This window comes from Somniosus microcephalus, chromosome 12 (genome assembly GCF_052327205.1).
Source record: "Somniosus microcephalus isolate GS21.2 chromosome 12, FLI_Smic_1.0, whole genome shotgun sequence".
Taxonomy (NCBI): Eukaryota; Metazoa; Chordata; class Chondrichthyes; order Squaliformes; family Somniosidae; genus Somniosus; species Somniosus microcephalus.
Genome location: NC_140998.1, coordinates 199939121 through 199965929, shown reverse-complemented (window position 1 = coordinate 199965929; position 26809 = coordinate 199939121). Strand labels below are relative to the sequence as shown.

The following is a 26809-nucleotide window of genomic DNA, read 5'->3' as shown; positions in this document are numbered from 1 at the left end:
GATAACCAGCCTGGGATAAATCCTCACAGGTAACCAGCCTGGGGTAAATCCTCATAGATAACCAGCCTGGGATAAATCTTCACACATAACCAGCCTAGGATGAATCCTCACAGATAACCAGACTGGGATAAATCCTCACAGATAACCAGCCTGGGATAAATACTCACAGATAACCAGCCTGGGATAAATCCTCACAGATAACCAGCCTGGGATAAATCCTCACAGATAACCAGCCTGGGATAACTCTTCACAGATAAACAGCCTGGGATAAATCCTCACAGATAACCAGCCTGGGATAAATCCTCACAGATAACCAGCCTGGGATAAATCCTCACAGGTAACCAGCCTGGGGTAAATCCTCATAGATAACCAGCCTGGGATAAATCCTCACAGATAACCAGCCTGGGATAAATCCTCACAGATAACCAGCCTGGGATAAATCTTCACAGATAACCAGCCTGGGATAAATCCTCACAGATAACCAGCCTGGGATAAATCTTCACAGATAACCAGCCTGGGATAAATCCTCACAGATAACCAGCCTGGGATAAATCTTCACAGAAAACCAGCCTGGGATAAATCCTCACAGATAACCAGCCTGGGATAAATCCTCACAGATAACCAGCCTGGGATAAATCCTCACAGATAACCAGCCTGGGATAAATCCTCACAGATAACCAGCCTGGGATAAATCCTCACAGATAGCAAGCCTGGGATAAATCCTCACAGATAACAAGCCTGGGATAAATCCTCACAGATAACCAGCCTGGGGCAAATCCTTACAGATCACCAGCCTGGGATAAAACTTCACAGTTAACCAGCCTGGGATAAATCCTCACAGATAACCAGCCTGGGATAAATCTTCACAGATAACCAGCCTAGGATGAATCCTCACAGATAACCAGCCTGGGATAAAACTTCACAGAGAACCAGCCTGGGATAAATTTTCACAGATAACCAGCCTGGGATAAATCTTCACATAGAACCAGCCTGGGATAAATCCTCACAAAGAACCAGCCTGGGATAAATCTTCACATAGAACCAGCCTGGGATAAATTTTCACAGATAACCAGCCTGGGATAAATCTTCACATAGAACCAGCCTGGGATAAATCCTCACAAAGAACCAGCCTGGGATAAATCCTCACAAATAACCAGCATGGGATAAATTTTCACAGATAACCAGCCTGGGATAAATCTTCACATAGAACCAGCCTGGGATAAATCTTCACAGATAACCAGCCTGGGATAAATCCTCACAAATAACCAGCATGGGATAAATCTTCACAGATAACCTGCCTGTGATAAATCTTCACAGAGAACCAGCCTGGGATAAATCTTCACACATAACCAGCCTAGGATGAATCCTCACAGATAACCAGACTGGGATAAATCTTCACAGATAACCAGCCTGGGATAAATCCTCACAAATAACCAGCATGGGATAAATCTTCACAGATAACCTGCCTGTGATAAATCTTCACAGATAACCAGCCTGGGATAAATCTTCACACATAACCAGCCTAGGATGAATCCTCACAGATAACCAGACTGGGATAAATCCTCACAGATAACCAGCCTGGGATAAATACTCACAGATAACCAGCCTGGGATAAATCCTCACAGATAACCAGCCTGGGATAAATCCTCACAGATAACCAGCCTGGGATAAATCTTCACAGAAAACCAGCCTGGGATAAATCCTCACAGATAACCAGCCTGGGATAAATCCTCACAGATAACCAGCCTGGGATAAATCTTCACAGAAAACCAGCCTGGGATAAATCCTCACAGATAACCAGCCTGGGATAAATCTTCACAGATAACCAGCCTGTGATAAATCTTCACAGATAACCAGCCTGGGATAAATCCTCACAGATAACCAGCCTGGGCCAAATCCTCACAGATAACCAGCATGGGATAAATCTTCACAGATAACCAGCCTGGGCCAAATCTTGATGGATATGCAGCCTGGGATAAATCCTCACAGATAACCAGCCTGGGATAAATCTTCACAGATAACCAGCCTGGGATAACTCTTCACAGATAAACAGCCTGGGATAAATCCTCACAGATAACCAGCCTGGGATAAATCCTCACAGATAACCAGCCTGGGATAAATCCTCACAGGTAACCAGCCTGGGGTAAATCCTCATAGATAACCAGCCTGGGATAAATCCTCACAGATAACCAGCCTGGGATAAATCCTCACAGATAACCAGCCTGGGATAAATCTTCACAGATAACCAGCCTGGGATAAATCCTCACAGATAACCAGCCTGGGATAAATCTTCACAGATAACCAGCCTGGGATAAATCCTCACAGATAACCAGCCTGGGATAAATCTTCACAGAAAACCAGCCTGGGATAAATCCTCACAGATAACCAGCCTGGGATAAATCCTCACAGATAACCAGCCTGGGATAAATCCTCACAGATAACCAGCCTGGGATAAATCCTCACAGATAACCAGCCTGGGATAAATCCTCACAGATAGCAAGCCTGGGATAAATCCTCACAGATAACAAGCCTGGGATAAATCCTCACAGATAACCAGCCTGGGGCAAATCCTTACAGATCACCAGCCTGGGATAAAACTTCACAGTTAACCAGCCTGGGATAAATCCTCACAGATAACCAGCCTGGGATAAATCTTCACAGATAACCAGCCTGGGATAAATCTTCACAGATAAACAGCCTGGGATAAATCCTCACAGATAACCAGCCTGGGATAAATCCTCACAGATAACCAGCCTGGGATAAATCCTCACAGGTAACCAGCCTGGGGTAAATCCTCATAGATAACCAGCCTGGGATAAATCCTCACAGATAACCAGCCTGGGATAAATCCTCACAGATAACCAGCCTGGGATAAATCTTCACAGATAACCAGCCTGGGATAAATCCTCACAGATAACCAGCCTGGGATAAATCTTCACAGATAACCAGCCTGGGATAAATCCTCACAGATAACCAGCCTGGGATAAATCTTCACAGAAAACCAGCCTGGGATAAATCCTCACAGATAACCAGCCTGGGATAAATCCTCACAGATAACCAGCCTGGGATAAATCCTCACAGATAACCAGCCTGGGATAAATCCTCACAGATAACCAGCCTGGGATAAATCCTCACAGATAGCAAGCCTGGGATAAATCCTCACAGATAACAAGCCTGGGATAAATCCTCACAGATAACCAGCCTGGGGCAAATCCTTACAGATCACCAGCCTGGGATAAAACTTCACAGATAACAAGCCTGGGATAAATCCTCACAGATAACCAGCCTGGGGCAAATCCTTACAGATCACCAGCCTGGGATAAAACTTCACAGTTAACCAGCCTGGGATAAATCCTCACAGATAACCAGCCTAGGATGAATCCTCACAGATAACCAGCCTGGGATAAAACTTCACAGAGAACCAGCCTGGGATAAATTTTCACAGATAACCAGCCTGGGATAAATCTTCACATAGAACCAGCCTGGGATAAATCCTCACAAAGAACCAGCCTGGGATAAATCTTCACATAGAACCAGCCTGGGATAAATTTTCACAGATAACCAGCCTGGGATAAATCTTCACATAGAACCAGCCTGGGATAAATCCTCACAAAGAACCAGCCTGGGATAAATCCTCACAAATAACCAGCATGGGATAAATTTTCACAGATAACCAGCCTGGGATAAATCTTCACATAGAACCAGCCTGGGATAAATCTTCACAGATAACCAGCCTGGGATAAATCCTCACAAATAACCAGCATGGGATAAATCTTCACAGATAACCTGCCTGTGATAAATCTTCACAGATAACCAGCCTGGGATAAATCTTCACACATAACCAGCCTAGGATGAATCCTCACAGATAACCAGACTGGGATAAATCCTCACAGATAACCAGCCTGGGATAAATACTCACAGATAACCAGCCTGGGATAAATCCTCACAGATAACCAGCCTGGGATAAATCCTCACAGATAACCAGCCTGGGATAAATCTTCACAGAAAACCAGCCTGGGATAAATCCTCACAGATAACCAGCCTGGGATAAATCCTCACAGATAACCAGCCTGGGATAAATCCTCACAGGTAACCAGCCTGGGGTAAATCCTCATAGATAACCAGCCTGGGATAAATCTTCACACATAACCAGCCTAGGATGAATCCTCACAGATAACCAGACTGGGATAAATCCTCACAGATAACCAGCCTGGGATAAATACTCACAGATAACCAGCCTGGGATAAATCCTCACAGATAACCAGCCTGGGATAAATCCTCACAGATAACCAGCCTGGGATAACTCTTCACAGATAAACAGCCTGGGATAAATCCTCACAGATAACCAGCCTGGGATAAATCCTCACAGATAACCAGCCTGGGATAAATCCTCACAGGTAACCAGCCTGGGGTAAATCCTCATAGATAACCAGCCTGGGATAAATCTTCACAGATAACCAGCCTGGGATAAATCCTCACAGATAACCAGCCTGGGATAAATCCTCACAGATAACCTGCCTGTGATAAATCCTCACAGATAACCAGCCTGGGATAAATCCTCACAGATAACCAGCCTGGGATAAATCTTCACTGATAACCAGCCTGGGATAAATCCTCACAGATAACCAGCCTGGGATAAATCTTCACTGATAACCAGCCTGGGATAAATCTTCACAGATAACCAGCCTGGGATAAATCCTCACAGATAACCAGCCTGGGATAAATCCTCACAGATAACCAGCCTGGGATAAATCCTCACAGATAACCTGCCTGTGATAAATCCTCACAGATAACCAGCCTGGGATAAATCCTCACAGATAACCAGCCTGGGATAAATCCTCACAGATAACCAGCCTGGGATAAATCTTCACTGATAACCAGCCTGGGATAAATCTTCACAGATAACCAGCCTGGAATAAATCTTATTGCAAAATACTGCGGATGCTGGAAATCTGAAATAACAACAGAAAATGCTGGAAATACTCAGCAGGCCAGGCAGCATCCGTGGAGAGAGAAACAGAGTTAATGTTTCCGGTCTGGGACCCTTCATCAGAACTGGAAAAAGCTGGAGATGTAACAGATATTAAGCAGGTGCCGAGACAGCGGGGGGGTTGGGGGTTAGGAGGGGAGAGGAAGAAATAGAAAGAACATCCTGTACTTTTGTAAGAGGCCTGGGATAAATCCTCACAGATAACCAGCCTGGGATAAATCTTCACAGATAACCAGCCTGGGATAAATCTTCACAGATAACCAGCCTGGGCCAAATCTTCACAGATAACCAGCCTGTGATAAATCTTCACAGTATTTGACAATTAGGAAGGACAGACAGGAAGGAAAGGGAGGTGGGGTTGCTATGTTAATCAAGGATGGAATCACTGCAATACTCAGAAATGATATTGGGTGAAAGGATCAGGATAGTGAAACAGTTTGGGTGGAGATAAGGAATAATTAGGGGGAAAAGTCACTAGTGGGCGTAGTCTATAGGCCTCCTAACAGTTGCAACTCTGTTGGTCAGAGTATAAATCAGGAAATAGTTGGGGCTTGTAATAAGGGAACAGCTATAATCATGGGGAATTTTAACTTTCATATTGACTGGACTAATCAAATTTGGCATGGCAGCATTGAGGAAGAGTTCATAGAGTGTATTAGGGACGGGTTCCTTGAGCAGTATGTAACTGAACCAACCAGGGGGCAGGCAATCTTAGATCTGGTCCTGTGTAATGAGACAGGATTAATAAAAAATGTCCTAGTAAAGGATCCCCTTGGAATGAGTGACCATAATATGGTTGAATTCCAAATTCAGTTTGAGGGTGAGAGAGTTGGATCTCAAACCAGCGTACAAAGCTAAAATAAAGGAGACTATGAAGGTATCAGAGTAGAATTGGCTAAAGTGGACTGGGAAAACAGATTAAAGTGTAAGACGATACAAGAGCAGTGGTCTACATTCAATGAGATATTTCACATCTTTCAAGATAAATATATTCCACTGAGGAAAAAGGGGAGTAAAAGAAAAGACAGCCATCCGTGGCTTAGTAAAGTAATAAAGGATAGTATTCGACTGAAAACAAGGGCATATAAAGTAGCCAAATCTAGTGGGAGGATAGAAGATTGGGAAGCATTTAAAAGCCAGCAAACAATAACTAAAAGATTAATTAAGAAAGGGAAGATAGATTATGAAAGTAAACCAACAAAAAATATAAAAACAGATAACAAGAGTTTCGACAGCTGTATAAAAAGAAAAAGGGTGGCGAAAGTGAACGTTGGTCCCTTAGAAGATGGGACCGGGAAACTAGTGGTGGGGAACATGGAGATGGCAAAGACGCTGAACAAATATTTTGTATCAGTCTTTACAGTAGAGGACACTAAAAATATCCCAACACTGGACAAACAGGGGGCAATGGCGGGGGAGGAGCTAAACACGATTAAAATCACTAAGGAGATGGTACTCAGTAAAATAATGGGACTTAAGGCGGATAAATCCCCCGGACCTGATGGCCTACATCCTAGGGTCTTGAGAGAAGTGGCGGTAGGGATTGTGGATGCATTGGTGATCATTTTCCAGAACTCCCTGGACTCAGGAAAGGCCGCGGCAGATTGGAAAACTGCTAATGTAACACCCTTATTTAAGAAGGGAAGTAGACCAAAAGCTGGAAACTATAGACCAGTTAGCCTAACATCTGTGGTTGGCAAAATGTTGGAGTCCATTATTAAGGAAACAGTAACAGAGCATTTGGATAAACATAATTTAATAGGACAGAGTCAGCATGGTTTTATGAAGGGGAAGTCATGTTTGACAAATTTGCTCGAATTCTTTGAGGATGTAACATACAGGGCGGATAAAGGGGAACCAGTGGATGTAGTGTGTTTGGACTTCCAAAAGGCATTTGACAAGGTTCCACACAAAAGATTACTGATCAAGATAAAAAATCACGGGATTGGGGGTAATATACTGGCATGGGTGGAAGATTGGCCATCTAACAGAAAACAAAGAGTTGTGATAAATGGTTCGTTCTTGGGCTGGCAATCAGTAACTAGTGGTGTTCCGCAGTGGTCAGTGCTGGGACCCCAACTCTTTACAATCTATATTAACGATTTGGAGGAAGGGACCGAGTGCAACATATCCAAGTTTGCCGACGGTACAAAGATGGGAGGGAAAGCAGTGAGTGAGGAGGACATAAAAAACCTTCAAAAGGACATAGACAGGCTAAGTGAGTGGGCAGAGATTTGGCAGATGCAATATAATGTTGGAAAGTGTGAGGTTATGCACTTTGGCAGAAAAAATCAAAGAGCAAGTTATTATCTAAATGGAGAAACTGCAAAGTGCTACAGTACAAAGGGATCTGGGGGTCCTGGTGCATGAAACACAAAAAGTTAGTATGCAGGTGCAGCAGGTGATCAGGAAGGCCAATGGAATCTTGGCTTTTATTGCGAGGGGGATGGAGTATAAAAACAGGGAAGTCTTGCTGCAGTTATACAGGGTATTGGTGAGGCCACACCTGGAATACTGCGTGCAGTTTTGGTTTCCATATTTAAGAAAAGATATACTTGCTCTCGAGGCGGTTCAGAGAAGGTTCACTCGGTTGATTCCAGAGATGATGGGGTTGACGTATGAGGAAATGTTGTGTAGGTTGGGACTCTACTCATTGGAGTTCATATCTTATCGAAACATATAAGATTGTGAGGGGGCTTGATCGGGTGGATGCGGTGAGGATGTTTCCACGGATGGGTGAGACTAGAACTAGGGGGCATAATCTTAGAATAAGGGGCTGCCCTTTCAAAACTGAGATGAGGAGAAACTTCTTCACTCAGAGGGTAGTAAATCTATGGAGTTTGCTACCCCAGAGAGCTGTGGAAGCTGCAACATCAAATAAATTTAAAATGGAGATCGACATTTTCCTAGCAGATAAGGGAATTAGGGGTTACGGGGATAGGGCAGGGAAGTGGACGTGAGTCTAGATTCAGATCAGCCATGATCCTATTGAATGGCGGAGCAGGCCTGAGGGGCCATATGGCCTACTCCTGCTCCTACTTCTTATGTTCTTGTGTTCTTATAACCAGCCTGTGATAAATCTTCACAGATAACCTGCCTGGGATAAATCCTCACATAACCAGCCTGGGCCAAATCCTCACAGATAATCAGCCTGGGATAAATCCTCAGAGATAACCAGCCTGGGATAAATCTTCACAGATAACCAGCCTGGGATAAATCTTCACAGATAACCAGCCTGGGATAAATCCTCACAGATAACCAGCCTGGGATAAATCCTCACAGATAACCAGCCTGGGCCAAATCCTCACAGATAACCAGCCTGGGATAAATCCTCACAGATAATCAGCCTGGGCCAAATCCTCACAGATAACCAGCCTGGGATAAATCCTCACAGATAACCAGCCTGGGATAAATCCTCACAGATAACCAGCCTGGGATAAATCTTCACAGATAATCAGCCTGGGATAAATCCTCAGAGATAACCAGCCTGTGATAAATCTTCACAGATAACCTGCCTGGGATAAATCCTCACATAACCAGCCTGGGCCAAATCTTCACAGAGAACCATCCTGGGATAAATCTTCACAGATAACCAGCCTGGGATAAGTCCTCCTGACAACCAGCCTGGGATAAATCCTCACAGATAACCAGCCTGGGATAAATCCTCACAGATAACCAGCCTGGGATAAATCCTCACAGATAACCAGCCTGGGATAAATCTTCACAGATAACCAGCCTGGGATAAATCCTCACAGATAACCAGCCTGGGCCAAATCCTCACAGATAACCAGCCTGGGATAAATCTTCACAGATAATCAGCCTGGGATAAATCCTCACAGATAACCAGCCTGGGATAAATCTTCACAGATAATCAGCCTGGGCCAAATCCTCACAGATAACCAGCCTGGGATAAATCTTCACAGATAACCAGCCTGGGATAAATCCTCACAGATAACCAGCCTGGGATAAAACTTCACAAATAACCAGCCTGGGATAAATCTTCACAGATAACCAGCCTGGGATAAATACGCTCAGATAACCAGCCTGGGATAAATCCTCACAGATAACCAGCCTGGGATCAATCCTTACAGATAACCAGCTTCGGATAAATCTTCACAGATAACCAGCCTGGGATAAATCCTCACAGATAACCAGCCTGGGATAAATCTTCACTGATAACCAGCCTGGGATAAATCCTCACAGATAACCAGCCTGGGATAAATCTTCACAGATAACCAGCCTGGGATAAATCCTCACAGATAACCAGCCTGGGATAAATCCTCACAGATAACCAGCCTGGGATAAATCTTGATAGATAACCAGCCTGGGATAAATCTTGATAGACAACCAGCCTGGGCCAAATCCTCACAGATAACCAGCCTGGGATAAATCCTCACAGATAACCAGCCTGGGATAAATCTTCACAGATAACCAGCCTGGGATAAATCCTCACAGATAACCAGCCTGGGATAAATCCTCACAGATAACCAGCCTGGGATAAATCCTCACAGATAACCAGCCTGGGATAAATATTCACAGATAACCAGCCTGGGCCAAATCCTCACAGATAACCAGCCTGGGATAAATCTTCACAGATAACCAGCCTGGGATAAATCCTCACAGATAACCAGCCTGGGATAAATCTTCACAGATAACCAGCCTGGGATAAATGCACACAGATAACCAGCCTGGGATAAATCTTCACAGATAACCAGCCTGGGCCAAATCCTCACAGATAACCAGCCTGGGATAAATCTTCACAGATAACCAGCCTGGGATAAATGCACACAGATAACCAGCCTGGGATAAATCTTCACAGATAACCAGCCTGGGATAAATCCTCACAGATAACCAGCCTGGGATAAATCCTCACAGATAACCAGCCTGGGATAAATCTTCACAGATAACCAGCCTGGGATAAATCTTCACAGATAACCAGCCTGGGATAAATGCACACAGATAACCAGCCTGGGATAAATCTTCACAGATAACCAGCCTGGGATAAATCCTCACAGATAACCAGCCTGGGATAAATCCTCACAGATAACCAGCCTGGGATAAATCTTCACAGATAACCAGCCTGGGATAAATCTTCACAGATAACCAGCCTGGGATAAATGCACACAGATAACCAGCCTGGGATAAATCTTCACAGATAACCAGCCTGGGATAAATCCTCACAGATAACCAGCCTGGGATAAATCCTCACAGATAACCAGCCTGGGATAAATCTTCACAGATAACCAGCCTGGGATAAATCTTCACAGATAACCAGCCTGGGATAAATGCACACAGATAACCAGCCTGGGATAAATCTTCACAGATAACCAGCCTGGGATAAATCCTCACAGATAACCAGCCTGGGATAAATCCTCACAGATAACCAGCCTGGGATAAATCTTCACAGATAACCAGCCTGGGATAAATCTTCACAGATAACCAGCCTGGGATAAATGCACACAGATAACCAGCCTGGGATAAATCTTCACAGATAACCAGCCTGGGATAAATCCTCACAGATAACCAGCCTGGGATAAATCCTCACAGATAACCAGCCTGGGATAAATCTTCACAGATAACCAGCCTGGGATAAATCTTCACAGATAACCAGACTGGGATAAATCTTGATAGATAACCAGCCTGGGATAAATCTTGATAGACAACCAGCCTGGGCCAAATCCTCACAGATAACCAGCCTGGGATAAATCCTCACAGATAACCAGCCTGGGATAAATCCTCACAGATAACCAGCCTGGGATAAATCTTCACAGATAACCAGCCTGGGATAAATCTTCACAGATAACCAGCCTGGGATAAATGCACACAGATAACCAGCCTGGGATAAATCTTCACAGATAACCAGCCTGGGATAAATCCTCACAGATAACCAGCCTGGGATAAATCTTCACAGATAACCAGCCTGGGATAAATCTTCACAGATAACCAGACTGGGATAAATCTTGATAGATAACCAGCCTGGGATAAATCTTGATAGACAACCAGCCTGGGCCAAATCTTCACAGATAACCAGCCCGGGATAAATCCTCACAGATAACCAGCCTGGGATAAATCCTCACAGATAACCAGCCTGGGATAAATCTTCACAGATAACCAGCCTGGGATAAATCTTCACAGATAACCAGACTGGGATAAATCTTGATAGATAACCAGCCTGGGATAAATCTTGATAGACAACCAGCCTGGGCCAAATCCTCACAGATAACCAGCCTGGGATAAATCCTCACAGATAACCAGCCTGGGATAAATCCTCACAGATAACCAGCCTGGGATAAATCCTCACAGATAACCAGCCTGGGATAAATCTTCACAGATAACCAGCCTGGGATAAATCTTCACAGATAACCAGCCTGGGATAAATCTTCACAGATAACCAGCCTGGGATAAATCCTCACAGATAACCAGCCTGGGATAAATCTTCACAGATAACCAGCCTGGGATAAATCCTCACAGATAACCAGCCTGGGGTAAATCTTCACAGATAACCAGACTGGGATAAATCTTGATAGATAACCAGCCTGGGATAAATCTTGATAGACAACCAGCCTGGGATAAATCCTCACAGATAAACAGCTCAAACCAATTTTTGACATATAACCAGCCTGGGCCAAACCCCAGTCTAATCACCCAGCCAACCGCTTCCTTAATCCCCCACCCCCTCCCCTCCCCCCCACCCCACCACCTCCCTATCCACCCCTCCCTGCTCCCCCACCTCCTCCCTCCCCACATCCTCCCTGCTACCCCCACCCCCTCCCTCTCCCCCACCCACCACCTCCCCTCCCCCCCACCCACCACCTCCCTATCCACCCCTCCCTGCTCCCCCACCTCCTCTCTACCCACATCCTCCCTGCTACCCCCACCCTCTCCCTTCTCCCCCACCCACCACCTCCCCTCTCCCCCACCCACCACCTCCCTATCCACCCCTCCCTGCTCCCCCACCTCCTCTCTACCCACATCCTCCCTGCTACCCCCACCCTCTCCCTTCTCCCCCACCCACCACCTCCCCTCCCCCCCACCCACCACCTCCCTATCCACCCCTCCCTGCTCCCCCACCTCCTCTCTACCCACATCCTCCCTGCTACCCCCACCCCCTCCCTTCTCCCCCACCCACCACCTCCCCTCTCCCCCACCCACCACCTCCCTATCCACCCCTCCCTGCTCCCCCACCTCCTCCCTCCCCACATCCTCCCTGCTACCCCCACCTCCTCCCTCTCCCCCACCCAGCACCTCCGTATCCACCCCTCCCTGCTCCCCCACCCACACCCAGCCCCCAATATCCCCTCCCTGCTCTCTCCCACTCTCCTCTACAACCCCTTCCTGCATTTTCCTGCTCCCCCCACCCTCCCTGCCACTCCTATCTGTCCCCGACATCCTCCGTGCTTCCCACCCTCTGCCTGCTCCCCCCACCCTCTCCCCTTGTTCCAGAGCCCAACTTGTTCACTAACTCTGGTCTTTAACAGCACCTACCTGGTGATTGGCGTCTGGCCCATTTCTCTCGGTGTCTGAAAGGGAGACAGAGACAGATGATTATTATTAATCACTCACTCAGTACAAGTGTTGGGCAGCATTAATGAGCAGAGACAGAGGCAGTGAAGTGATGCTGGAATCATGGGAGTTCGTCAGTGAAAAGATGAGTCTTTAGTTTAACTTGCTGCATTCGCCTGTGTCAAATGGAGGGAGTGATCACTGCACTGTCGGAGGGTCAGTACTGAGGGAGCGCTGCACTGTTGGAGGGGCAGTACTGAGGGGGCGCTGCACTGTTGGAGGGTCAGTACTGAGTGAGCGCTGCACTGTCGGAGGGGCAGTACTGAGGGAGCGCTGCACTGTTGGAGGGGCAGTACTGAGGGGGCGCTGCACTGTTGGAGGGTCAGTACTGAGGGAGCGCTGCACTGTCGGAGGGTCAGCACTGAGAGAGCGCTGCACTGTCGGAGGGGCAGTACTGAGGGAGCGCTGCACTGTTGGAGGGTCAGTACTGAGGGAGCGCTGCACTGTCGGAGGGGCAGTACTGAGGGGGCGCTGCACTGTCGGAGGGGCAGTACTGAGTGAGCGCTGCACTGTCGGAGGGGCAGTACTGAGGGAGCGCTGCACTGTCGGAGGGGCAGTACTGAGTGAGCGCTGCACTGTCGGAGGGGCAGTACTGAGTGAGCGCTGCACTGTCGGAGGGTCAGTACTGAGGGAGCGCTGCACTGTCGGAGGGGCAGTACTGAGGGGGCGCTGCACTGTCGGAGGGGCAGTACTGAGTGAGCGCTGCACTGTCGGAGGGGCAGTACTGAGGGGGCGCTGCACTGTCGGAGGGTCAGTACTGAGGGAGCGCTGCACTGTCGGAGGGTCAGTACTGAGGGAGCGCTGCACTGTTGGAGGGGCAGTACTGAGGGGGCGCTGCACTGTTGGAGGGTCAGTACTGAGTGAGCGCTGCACTGTCGGAGGGTCAGCACTGAGAGAGCGCTGCACTGTCGGAGGAGCAGTACTGAGGGAGCGCTGCACTGTCGAAGGGTCAGCACTGAGAGAGCGCTGCACTGTCGGAGGGGCAGTACTGAGGGAGCGCTGCACTGTTGGAGGGTCAGTACTGAGTGAGCACTGCACTGTCGGAGGGTCAGCACTGAGAGAGCGCTGCACTGTCGGAGGAGCAGTACTGAGGGAGCGCTGCACTGTCGGAGGGTCAGCACTGAGAGAGCGCTGCACTGTCGGAGGGGCAGTACTGAGGGAGCGCTGCACTGTTGGAGGGTCAGTACTGAGGGAGCGCTGCACTGTCGGAGGGGCAGTACTGAGGGGGCGCTGCACTGTTGGAGGGTCAGTACTGAGGGAGCGCTGCACTGTCGGAGGGGCAGTACTGAGGGGGCGCTGCACTGTTGGAGGGTCAGTACTGAGGGAGCGCTGCACTGTCGGAGGGGCAGTACTGAGGGAGCGCTGCACTGTTGGAGGGGCAGTACTGAGGGGGCGCTGCACTGTTGGAGGGTCAGTACTGAGTGAGCGCTGCTTTGTCGGAGGGTCAGCACTGAGAGAGCGCTGCACTGTCGGAGGAGCAGTACTGAGGGAGCGCTGCACTGTCGGAGGGTCAGCACTGAGAGAGCGCTGCACTGTCGGAGGGGCAGTACTGAGGGAGCGCTGCACTGTTGGAGGGTCAGTACTGAGGGAGCGCTGCACTGTCGGAGGGGCAGTACTGAGGGGGCGCTGCACTGTCGGAGGGGCAGTACTGAGTGAGCGCTGCACTGTCGGAGGGGCAGTACTGAGTGAGCGCTGCACTGTCGGAGGGTCAGTAATGAGAGAGCGCTGCACTGTCGGAGGGGCAGTACTGAGTGAGCGCTGCACTGTCGGAGGGTCAGCACTGAGAGAGCGCTGCACTGTCGGAGGGGCAGTACTGAGGGAGCGCTGCACTGTTGGAGGGTCAGTACTGAAAGAGCGCTGCACTGTTGGAGGGTCAGTACTGAGTGAGCGCTGCAATGTTGGAGGGGCAGTACTGAGGGAGCGCCGCACTGTCGGACGGGCAGTACTGAGGGAGTGCTGCACTGTCGGAGGGGCAGTACTGAGGGGGCGCTGCACTGTCGGAGGGGCAGTACTGAGGGAGCGCCGCAGTGTCGGAGGGGCAGTACTGAGTGAGCGCTGCACTGTCGGAGGGGCAGTACTGAGTGAGCGCTGCACTGTCGGAGGGTCAGTAATGAGAGAGCGCTGCACTGTCGGAGGGGCAGTACTGAGTGAGCGCTGCACTGTCGGAGGGTCAGCACTGAGGGAGCGCTGCACTGTTGGAGGGTCAGTACTGAAAGAGCGCTGCACTGTTGGAGGGTCAGTACTGAGTGAGCGCTGCAATGTTGGAGGGGCAGTACTGAGGGAGCGCCGCACTGTCGGACGGGCAGTACTGAGGGAGTGCTGCACTGTCGGAGGGGCAGTACTGAGGGAGCGCTGCACTGTCGGAGGGGCAGTACTGAGGGAGCGCCGCAGTGTCGGAGGGGCAGTACTGAGGGAGCGCTGCACTGTCGGAGGGGCAGTACTGAGGGGGCGCTGCACTGTTGGAGGGTCAGTACTGAGGGAGCGCTGCACTGTCGGAGGGGCAGTACTGAGGGAGCGCTGCACTGTTGGAGGGGCAGTACTGAGGGGGCGCTGCACTGTTGGAGGGTCAGTACTGAGTGAGCGCTTTGTCGGAGGGTCAGCACTGAGAGAGCGCTGCACTGTCGGAGGGGCAGTACTGAGGGAGCGCTGCACTGTTGGAGGGTCAGTACTGAGGGAGCGCTGCACTGTCGGAGGGGCAGTACTGAGGGGGCGCTGCACTGTCGGAGGGGCAGTACTGAGTGAGCGCTGCACTGTCGGAGGGGCAGTACTGAGTGAGCGCTGCACCGTCGGAGGGTCAGTAATGAGAGAGCGCTGCACTGTCGGAGGGGCAGTACTGAGTGAGCGCTGCACTGTCGGAGGGTCAGCACTGAGAGAGCGCTGCACTGTCGGAGGGGCAGTACTGAGGGAGCGCTGCACTGTTGGAGGGTCAGTACTGAAAGAGCGCTGCACTGTTGGAGGGTCAGTACTGAGTGAGCGCTGCAATGTTGGAGGGGCAGTACTGAGGGAGCGCCGCACTGTCGGACGGGCAGTACTGAGGGAGTGCTGCACTGTCGGAGGGGCAGTACTGAGGGAGCGCTGCACTGTCGGAGGGGCAGTACTGAGGGAGCGCCGCAGTGTCGGAGGGGCAGTACTGAGTGAGCGCTGCACTGTCGGAGGGGCAGTACTGAGTGAGCGCTGCACTGTCGGAGGGTCAGCACTGAGAGAGCGCTGCACTGTTGGAGGGGCAGTACTGAGTGAGCGCTGCACTGTCGGAGGGTCAGCACTGAGAGAGCGCTGCACTGTCGGAGGGGCAGTACTGAGGGAGCGCTGCACTGTTGGAGGGTCAGTACTGAGTGAGCGCTGCATTGTCGGAGGGGCAGTACTGAGTGAGCGCTGCACTGTCGGAGGGTCAGTAATGAGAGAGCGCTGCACTGTCGGAGGGGCAGTACTGAGTGAGCGCTGCACTGTCGGAGGGTCAGCACTGAGGGAGCGCTGCACTGTTGGAGGGGCAGTACTGAGTGAGCGCTGCACTGTCGGAGGGGCAGTACTGAGGGGGCGCTGCACTGTTGGAGGGTCAGTACTGAAAGAGCGCTGCACTGTTGGAGGGTCAGTACTGAGGGAGTGCTGCACTGTCGGACGGGCAGTACTGAGGGAGCGCCGCAGTGTCGGAGGGGCAGTACTGAGGGAGCGCTGCACTGTCGGAGGGGCAGTACTGAGGGAGTGCTGCACTGTCGGAGGGGCAGTACTGAGGGAGCACCGCACTGTCGGACGGGCAGTACTGAGGGAGTGCTGCACTGTCGGAGGGGCAGTACTGAGGGAGCGCCGCACTGTCGGAGGGGCAGTACTGAGGGAGCGCTGCACTGTCAGAGGGGCAGTACTGAGGGAGCGCCGCAGTGTCGGAGGGGCAGTACTGAGGGAGTGCTGCACTGTCGGACGGGCAGTACTGAGGGAGCGCCGCAGTGTCGGAGGGGCAGTACTGAGGGAGCGCTGCACTGTCGGAGGGGCAGTACTGAGGGAGCGCTGCAGTGTCAGGACTGGAACTTGAGGGATTGGGGAATTGTCCACTACCCATCCCAATTCTCTCCGTGAAACCTTATCCTGGAATGGGTAAATTGTCTGGAGTTGGATAACCCCTGACTCAATGGACCTGAGTGTGGAGTTTGGATAGCTTGCTGGGTCTCTTTTCTCTTGAAAAGAGAAGGCTGAGGGGTAACCTAATAGAGGTCTTTAAAATTATGAAAGGTTTTGATAGAGTGGATAGAGAGAGAATGTTTCCACTTGTGGGGAAGAGCAAAGCTAGAGGCCATCAATATAAGATAGTCACCAAGAAATCAAGGAGGGAATTCAGAAGAAACTTCAATGTCCAGTGCGTGGTGAGAATGTGGTTGAGGCAAATAGTATCGATGCATTTAAAGGGAAGCTAGATAAGCATATGAGGGAGAAGGGAATGGAGGGTTATACTGATAGAGTTAGATGAGGAAAGATGAGAGGAGGCTCGAGTGGAGCATAAACAACATCATGGACTGGTTAGGCCGAAAGCCCTGTTTCTGTGCTGTGTATTCTATGTAGATTGGGCTGACTACACGTCCCCAATTTCCAGGGACAGTCCCCGGATGAGGTACTGTGTGCCCTGGCAAACAATGTCCCCAGAAGAGTCCCCGGTTCATGAAGCTCGCCCCCGCATACCCTAAACTTTGAATTTCTCGTGCTGGTATATGACGTACAACACACATACATTCTACCATTTGCCCTTACTTGATTACACCGTCCCTGCCCGGGTGCCCCGTCAATCATGCTCACCCATGAGCACCGACCTGAGGCGGGCTCGGCAGTGTACTCTTTTTATACGGGGTGGATAAACAAATCAACTGTAACTTAATAAAACTTTAAATAAAACTTAACAAATTAAATTAAAATTTGGTTCCCGGTGGTGATAATGCACTCCAGTCCTCGCGGTGCCCACCGGTCGCGGAAGGGCTCAAGCGTGCCGGCGGACACCGCGTGCTCCATCTCCAGGACCACCCGGGCACGAACATGGCCGCGGAAGAGAGGCAGGCAATCGGGCCGAACGACCCCCTCGACCACCCGCTGCCTGGACCAATCGATGGATTTTTTGGCCAGGCCCAGGAGCAGTCCTATGAGGAGGTCCTCCGATCTGCCCGCTCCCCTCCGCACCGGGTGACCAAAGATCAGGAGCGTGGGACTGAAGTGCAGCCAAAAATCGAGGAGCAGCCCCTTCAAGTAGTGAAAGAGGGGCTGCAACCTCTCACACTCCCTGTAAACATGAAACACGGACTCCTCCAGGCCGCAGAAAAGGCAGGCGGCCTGGGAGTCCGTGAACCTATTTAAAACCATATTGCACGGGACTGCTCCGTGCAACACCCTCCAGGCCAAGTCCCCAATAGAACAAGGGAGGACTCCCGTGTAGAGAGCCCTCCATTGGGGACCTCCGCCTCCGCCGGACGGCAAGATGGCGTGTCCGGACGGCAGACGAAGATGGCAAAGTGGAGAGTGTGCAGGAGCAGCCCGTACAGGAAACGCCTCCGTGCAGAATGAAAAGGCACGGAGGGCATTTCCCCGAGACGGCTCAAATTGTGAGGCGCCGGTTCCCGAGAGGGGTGGGCTCGGCAGCGTAAGGGGAGGGTGTATCGGGTAGCGTCCATGACATGAATTAGTCATTCATGAAAGAAAGGCTTATAAAATAATACTGAGCGGCCTACGGGTGGCGCTGTCCAGGGAGAGTATTAATACTCGGGCACGGGCCTAGCTTGCCCAGGACATTAACAGGAACTAGTGAAGGACACAACTAGACCTCCGTTGTAAAACAGTTGATTAAAGCTTTGTTTACCGCTTAGACCAAGTGCCTAGTAGTTTTCTTACGTCAGTCCACGTGAATCGAGCGCCGAGCACGCGCTGCCAGCAAGTTCGGCTGTGCTCCCGACCCAGCCTTGCTCGACAACCAAACCCCCACATTGTTCTCCCCTCTTCCTTCGCTACGGGATGCACCAGTTTGAATGGCAAGCGGTCGTGAACCGATTGGTCGGCGGGCTTCTAATTTCATCATCTCCTCCCTCCCCCCACAATTCGAAATGGTCGCAATTCGGAAGTTGATTGGTCGGTCAGTGATGGTTACGCCCAATGATGTTGTTAATATATGGTGTGATTATTTTTGGGAAAAAAACGGTCGGCAACACTCGAGTGCAGTGGAGACAAAAGGACAGGTGTCAGCAAGAGCCTGCAGCAGTGGGCACGGAAATCTGACATTCCTGAACAGTGTTCTTGTATTATTTAGAAACAGAGTCTGAATGCGTTTCAATAAGGCGACATGACACCCGCGGTAATTATATACACATTTGTTTTGCATTGGCAATGTATGTGTGTAGCTGGTAAAATATAGGCTGCTAAAAACGTTTGCCTCGCTACGATACGCAACCTACGTTTTCCGTCCTGGCTACTTTGCTGTGCTCCCGTCCTGTGCGTCCCCAGATTCGGTTTCGGAAATATGGTCACCCTAATGGATTCTATGTAACCTCTGACTCACTGGGTCTGGGCCTGGGGTTTGGATCACCCGAGTCACTGGGCCTGGGGTTTGGATCACCCCTGCCTCACTGGGCCTGGGTGTGGGGTTTGGATAGCCCCTGAGTCACTGGGCCTGGGGTTTGGATCATCCCTGACTCACTGGGCCTGGGGTTTGTATCACCCCTGAGTCACTGGGCCTGGGGTTTGGATCACCCCTGCCTCACTGGGCCTGGGTGTGGGGTTTGGATAGCCCCTGACTCACTGGGTCTGGGCCTGGGGTTTGGATCACCCCTGACTCACTGGGCCTGGGGTTTGGATCACCCCTGCCTCACTGGGCCTGGGTGTGGGGTTTGGATAGCCCCTGACTCACTGGGTCTGGGCCCTGTCTCGGGGTGATACCTCTGGTTCAATTGCCGTCTCCACAGGAGACTCTTGTCCAGACACAAATTGGTGAGGTAATCCTCCGATTAGTTTTCACGCTCTGACATGTGGCTGGGAGTCAGCCGGCCTCCCTTCTGTCGCCCTGTGGCCATTCTTCGTAGGTGGTCCTGGGCCTGCGGTAATCGGATCCTCCGACTTCAGCAACATTGGGCGGAACCTCCTCGCTGCCCGAACAGGCAGGTCAGCCACTGTCAGAGACCAGGGCCAGGCAAGTACACTTTCTGGCAGGCATCAAGAGCAGGAACTCCAGCTGATTTTACCCTCTCTAATCCCCGATCAATGAGGCCAATTGTAGCCCCACCATTGTCCAAGCTAAGATCAGGCTAAAACAACACAGGTCGGCGATGGAACTTGGGCTTTTCCTGCTCTGTGTGGGGCTCAGTCCCACAGTGACGGTGTATCGGAACAGAACGAGAGCTGATATAGAGGCCCTGCAGCCACTCCCAGACCTGGCTGGTCACACAGTGTACAATCCCTCCACCACACAACAAGGGGCTGACATCAGTGTGATCACAGCCAGTGCTGCTGAACAGGTCAAGACGGCCCTAACTCAAGGCAAAACAACCTCCGAGTGCCATTTCGGCCCACATATTGATATACAAAGGGAAGCTCCCAGATCCAGTCAAACTCCCGATCCAGTCCAGGCTGCCGATCCAGTCCCGGCTCCCGACCCAGTCCAGGCTCCCGACCCAGTCCAGGCTCCCGACCCAGTCCAGGCTCCCGATCCAGTCCAGGCACCCGTTCCAGTCCAGGCTCCCGATCCAGTCCAGGCTCCCGATCCAGTCCAATCTCCTGATCCAGTCCAGACACCCGATCCAGTCCAGGCTCCCGACCCAGTCCAGGCTCCCGATCCAGTCCAGGCACCCGTTCCAGTCCAGGCTCCCGATCCAGTCCAGGCTCCCGATCCAGTCCAATCTCCTGATCCAGTCCAGACTCCCGATCCAGTCCAGACTCCCGATCCAGTCCAGACTCCCGATTCAGTCCAGGCTCCAGATCCAGTCCAAGCTCCCGATCCAGCCCAGGCTCCCGATCCAGTCCAGGCTCCCGATCCAGTCCAGGCTCCCGATCCAGTCCAATCTCCCGATCCAGTCCAGACTCCCGATCCAGTCCAGACTCCCGATCCAGTCCAGACTCCCGATCCAGTCCAGACTCCCAATTCAGTCCAGGCTCCAGATCCAGTCCAAGCTCTCGATCCAGTCCAGGCTCCCGATCCAGTCCAGGCTCCCGATACAGTCCAGGCTCCCGATCCAGTCCAGGCTCCCGATCCCGTCCAGGCTCCCGATCCCGTCCAGGCTCCCGATCCAGTCCAGGCTCCCGATACAGTCCAGGCTCCCAATCCTGTCCAGGCTCCCGATCCCGTCCAGGCTCCCGATCCAGTCCAGGCTCCCGATCCAGTCCAGACTCCCGATCCAGTCCAGACTCCCAATTCAGTCCAGGCTCCAGATCCAGTCCAAGCTCTCGATCCAGTCCAGGCTCCCGATCCAGTCCAGGCTCCCGATACAGTCCAGGCTCCCGATCCAGTCCAGGCTCCCAATCCCGTCCAGGCTCCCGATCCCGTCCAGGCTCCCGATCCAGTCTAGACTCCCAGATCCAATCCACGATCCCAATCGAGTCCACACTCCCGATCCAATAGCAACAACTTGTATTTATATAGCGTCTTTAACATAGTAAAATGTCCCAAGGTGCTTCACAGGAGCATTATAAAACAACATTTCACACTGAGCCACATAAGGAGATATTGGTCAAAGAGGGAGCTTTTAAGGAGCGCCTTAAAGGAGGAAAGAGAGGTAGAGAGGTGGAGAGGTTTAGGGAGGGAAATCCAGAGCTTAGGGCCTGGGCAACGGAAGGCACGGCCACCAATGGTTGAGCGATTATAATCAGGGATGCTCAAGAGGCCAGGATTAAAGGAGGGTCGTGGGCTGAAGGAGATACAGAGGGCTCGAGGCCACAGAGGGATTTGAAAACAAGAATGAGAAATTTAAGATTGAGGCGTTGCTTAACCTGGAGTCAATGTAGGTCAGCGAGCACACGTTAGGGCACGGGCAGCAGAGTTTTGGATGACCTCAAGTTTACGGAGGGTAGAATGTGGGAGGCCAGCCAGGAGTGTGTTGGAATAGTCAAGTCTAGAGGTAAAAAAGGCATGAATGAGGGTTTCAGCAGCGGATGAGCTGAGGCAAGGGCGGAGACGGGCGATGTTCTGGAAGTGGAAATAGACAGGCTTAGTGATGGAGCAGATATGTGGTCGGAAGTTCATTTCAGGGTCAAATATGACACCAAGGTTGCGAACAGACTGGTTCAGCCTCAGACAGATGCCAGGGAGAGGGATAGAGTCAGTGGGTGGCGAGGGACTGAAGACAATGGCTTCGGTCTTTCCAATATTTAGTTGGAGGAAATTCCTGCTCATCCAGAACTGGATGTCGGACAAGCAGTGTGACAATTTAGAGACAGTGGAGGGGTTGAGAGAAGTGGTGGTGAGGTAGAGCTGGGTGTCGTCAGCGTACATGTGAAAACTGACGCTGTGTTTTCGGATGATGTCGCCAAGGGGCAGCATATAAATGAGAAATCAGAGGGGGCCAAGGATAGATCCTTGGGGGACACCAGACGTAACAGTGTGGGAGCAGGAAGAGATGCCATTGCAGGTGATTCTCTGGCTGCGATTAGATAAATAAGAATGGAACTAGGAGAGTGCAGTCCCACCCAGCTGGACGATGGTGGAGAGTCACTGGAGGAGGGTGTTTGTGCTCCACCGTGTCAAAGGCTGCAGACAGGTCAAGAAGGACGAGGGGAGATAGTTTAACTTAGTCACAGTCACATAGGATGTCATTTGTGGACTCTAATAAGAGCCGTTTCGGTACTGTGGCAGGGGCGGCAACCTAATTGGAGAGATTCAAACATGGAGTACTGGGAAAGATGGGCAGGAATTTGGGAGGTGACAACACGTTCAAGGACTTTGGAGAGGAAAGTGATGTTGGAGATGGGGTGGTAGTTTGCAAGGACGGAGGGGGCAAGGGTTGGTATTTTGAGGAGAGAGGTGATGACGGCAGATTTAAAGGGGACGGGGACAATACCTGAGGAGAGAGAACTGTTTACAATATCAGCTAACATGGGGGCCAGGAAGGGAAGTTGGGTGGTCAGCAGTTTAGTGGGAATAGGGTCAAGGGAGTAGGAAGTGAGTCTCGTGGACAAGATGAGCTCAGGGAAGGCATGAGGGGAGATCGGAGAGAAACTGGAGAAAGATGAGAGTTCAGGGCTAAGGCAAGGGGGGTACCTTAGAGGAAGTTGGCCCAGTGGGCTAGGAGAAGGAAGGGAACTGGCAGAGGCAGCTGAATGGATGGTCTCAATCTTAGAGACAAAGAAGTCCATGAACTCCTCAAACTTGTTGGAAGTGAGGGTGGAGGAGACGGGGAGAGGGGTTTAAGACTGTTTGCAGTAGAGAAAATAAGCCGGGGGTGATCTTTGCATTCCAGAATGATCCTGGAATAGTGAGCAGTGTTGGCAGACGAGAGCAGGACCCGATAGTGCTTTATGTGGTCCGGCCAGATCTAGCGGTGAATGGCTAAACCAGGTGTCCGCCATATCTGTTCAAGGCTGGATTTGAGGGAGCAGAGATGAGGGCCGTACCGGGGAAACGGCCAGGGTGTGGGAGAGTAATGGTTTTAAAGGGGGCTAGGGCATCAAAGGTGGAGGTGAGGGTGTGGTTGAGCAGATCGGTAGCTGCAGAAATGTCATGGTGAATGGAGGGCCAAAGGCTGGACAGTTGGGATTTTTAAAGTGCAGTTGTAAGTGAATTGGAAGAGAGTTTTTCCAGGGGCGGACACAGAAGGAAGTAGGGTTGTGAGGGGGAAGGGGGATGTGGGTGGAGAGCGAGACAAGGACGTGGTCAGAGATGGCCTTATCTATTACTGACACGATGGGAGTAGCGAGGCCACGTGAGATGGCAAGATCGAGGGGCTGGCCGTGAATACGGGTTGGGGCGTTTACACCGAGGGGGAGATTAAGGGAGGACAGGAGGTTGGTGAACTCAGAGGCGAGAGAGCATGATGAATTGAGATGGGGGTTGAAATCACCAAGGATGAGAAATCGTTCAGTGCAGAGGCTGAGGAAGGAAAGCAGTGAAGATATCTCGGTAATAACATTTTTACAGGACTTGGGTGGGCGGTAGAGAATGAGGATTTTAAAGGAGAGGCGAGAGGGGTGGACTGAGGTGAGATGCTCAAAGGAGGAGAAAGCGCCAGAGGAGTAGGAGGACAGACCAGGGTGTGATTTGGTGATAGAGCCACACCGTCACCACGGCGGTCTGAGCGGAGCAAGTGATGGAAGGTATAGCCAGGTGGGGAGGCTTCATTTAGGGGGAAGGTGTCATCACCCCTCAGCCAGGTTTCCGTCAAAGCCATGAAGTCGTGCAATCATCCAAAATAAGCTCATGTATTGCAAGAGCCTTGTTAACAAGTGAGCGGACATTCTGGAAGGAGATGCAGAGAGGGGCGGTGATGGCTGATCCACTGGCAGAGTCCACTGGGAGGGGTGAGTTGGACGGGGAGGAGATTGGCAAGATTAGCCCCCAGCGGGGGCACTAGGCGGGAAGGCCGGCGAGGGAGTAGGATGGGGCTGTTGCTGCTCGTGAGGAGGCAGTGACGAGTGCCTTGATGGGCCCTTCGGAGGATGCCAAGAGAGGCTTACCTAAGAGGGAGTCAAGCCTGGGACAACGGCAGAGAGCAGGAAGATTGAAGAGTACTGAAGGGTTGGGGTAGGGATTTGGGAGGGCAGAGTACCCGAGAGTGGAGAAATGAAAGGAGGCATGTCGACAGGAGAGGGGGGTCTAGGAGGGGTAGAGAGAAAAGAATTAAAAAAATTAAGAAAAAAGTGGAAATAGAAGTGATAGGCTCGGGTCCGGAGCGGCAGCCACAGAAAACTCCAGTTACATAGGCCTGGTTACATAGAAACATAGAAGATAGGAGCAGGAGTAGGCCATTCGGCCCCTCGAGCCTGCTCCGCCATTTAATGAGATCATGGCTGATCATCCAAATTCAGTACCCTGTCCATGCTTTCTCCCCATATCCCTTGATCCCTTTAGCCTTAAGAAATATATCTAACTCCTTCTTGAATATATTTAATGAATTGGCCTCAACTGCCTTTTGTGGTCGAGAGTTCCACAGGTTCACCACTCTCTGGGTGAAGAAATTCCTCCTCATCTCAGTCCTAAATGGCTTACCCCTTATCTTTAGACTGTGACCCCTGGTTCTGGACTCCCCCGCCATCGGGAACATCCTTCCTGCATCTAGTCTGTCTAGTCCTGCTAGAATTTTATAAGTTTCAATGAGATCCCCTCTCATTCTTCTAAACACCTGTGAATATAAGCCCAATCGACCCAATCTCTCCTCATACGTCATTCCTGCCATCCCAGGTATCAGTCTGGTGAATCTTCGCTGCACTCCCTCCATGGCAAGAACATTCTTCCTCAGATAAGGCGACCAAAACTGCACACAATACTCAAGGTGTGGTCTCACCAAGGCCCTGTACAACTGCAGCAAGACATCCTTGCTCCTGTACTCGAATCCTCTCGCTATGAAGGTCAACATACCATTTGAATTCTTAACCGCCTGCTGTACCTGCATGCTTACCTTCAGCGACTGGTGCACAAGGACACCCAGGTCTCGTCGCACTTCCCCTTCTCCCAATCTATTGCCGTTCAGATAATAATCTGCCTTCCTGTTTTTGCCACCAAAGTGGATAACCTCGCATTTATCCACATTATACTGCATCTGCCATGCATCTGCCCAATCACCCAATCTGTCCAAATCATACTGGAGTTTCTCGGCATCCTCCTCACAGCACACATGCCCACCCAGCTTTGTGTCGTCTGCAAACTTGGAGATATTACATCTAGTTCCCTCGTCTAGATCATTAATATATATTGTGAATAGCTGGGGTCCTAGGACCGATCCTTGTGGTACCCCACTAGTCACTGCCTGCCACCCGGAAAAAGACCCGTTTATTCCAACACTTTGCTTCCTGTCTGCCAACCAGTTCTCCATCCAAGTCAGTACCTTACCCCCAATCCCCAGTACCTGACCCCCTTACCCCCAATACCCCCAGTTACGTAGCAATTATTAGGATACCTATATCCTGGTAGTAACAGGGAATAGATAGGAGACAATAGGAGGGAGTCCAGAGTTAAAGTCAGAGGTCCCGCGGTAGGATAAAGTTGACATCGGTAGGGTGGAGTCGGCATGGAGCATTGATGAATTGTTGTCCAAGTTCGGAGACAGGTGTAGCGAGCGAGTGGAATCCAGAAGCTATTTGAAGGGTTGAGAATTGAAGGCTGGAGGTATTTCCGTGGGAATGAAGATCCAGGAGACGTGCAGAATGATCATGGCGAAGTTGGAGGTCACCGTAAGATCCAGAAATGTACTTGGGCCCAGGCGAGTAAAACACTGGCCAGAAACCAGACTGTAGCTGAAGCTGAATAACCAGTAGGACCAGTAGGCCGGTCACAGGCTCAGCAGGGAACAGCAGCGGTGGGGGAAGGGCTAAAGCTGATCAATGCTACTTTAAAATTGAAGCAACAGCACACAGCAGCTGAGTTTTACGGCATAGTCCAGTGCAGAAGCGTAGTCTTGATGTCCAGAGAAGTCCAGGAATTTGGAAGCCAAATTTGAGAAGCGATCCAGGAGCTCAATGAGAAAGGCATGGCTGGAGAACAGCAGTTTAAACTAGCCGTTAACTTGCAGTTAACTTTAAAATGCGCCCACTAATAGAGCTAGGGGAACTTAAACAGCGGAAGAGAGGAGATTGGGAGAGAGAGGGCAAAAGATGGCAGCGGATTGCCAAGGATACAGGCGCACAGTGAGGATCTCCCTCGGGAGCTGCCAGACTAGGAGCCATCTTGGGACAATGTCCAGTCCAGTCCAGACTCCCGATCCAGTCCAAGATCCCGGTCCAATCGAAGCTCCCGATCCGGTACACGCTCCCGATTCGATACATGCTCCCGATCCAGTCCCAGCTCCTGATCCAGTCCAATTTTTCTTTGGACACTAAGGGAATCAAGGGATACTGGGATAGGGTGAAAACATGGATTTCAGGTGGAAGATCAGCCATGATCTTATGGCGGAGCAGGCTCAAAGGGCCGAATGGCCTACTCCTGCTCCTATTTCCTATCTTCTTATTTCTTATTTTGCAGAGACGCAGGTTACACAGAGACACGTTACAGAGACACGTTACATAGACTCATAGAAATTGGGTATAGCCCCACTTGAGGCGTTAGAATTGGCGCTGCGCAAAGTTTATAGCCAGACGCAACTTATCGCCGCCTGGCGC

At 51.0% G+C, this 26809-nt stretch overlaps 1 protein-coding gene across 1 annotated transcript in view; it reads right to left on the bottom strand.

The window, feature by feature from the left end:
- The window catches only part of LOC147109882 (POU domain, class 2, transcription factor 2-like), a 127448-nt gene that overhangs the window by 51015 nt on the left and 49624 nt on the right, over positions 1-26809 (bottom strand). Inside the window, exon 3 of the mRNA XM_086002417.1 lies at positions 12476-12510. Coding sequence (XP_085858543.1) covers positions 12476-12510 — 35 coding nt within the window. The remainder of the gene's footprint in view (positions 1-12475; positions 12511-26809) is intronic.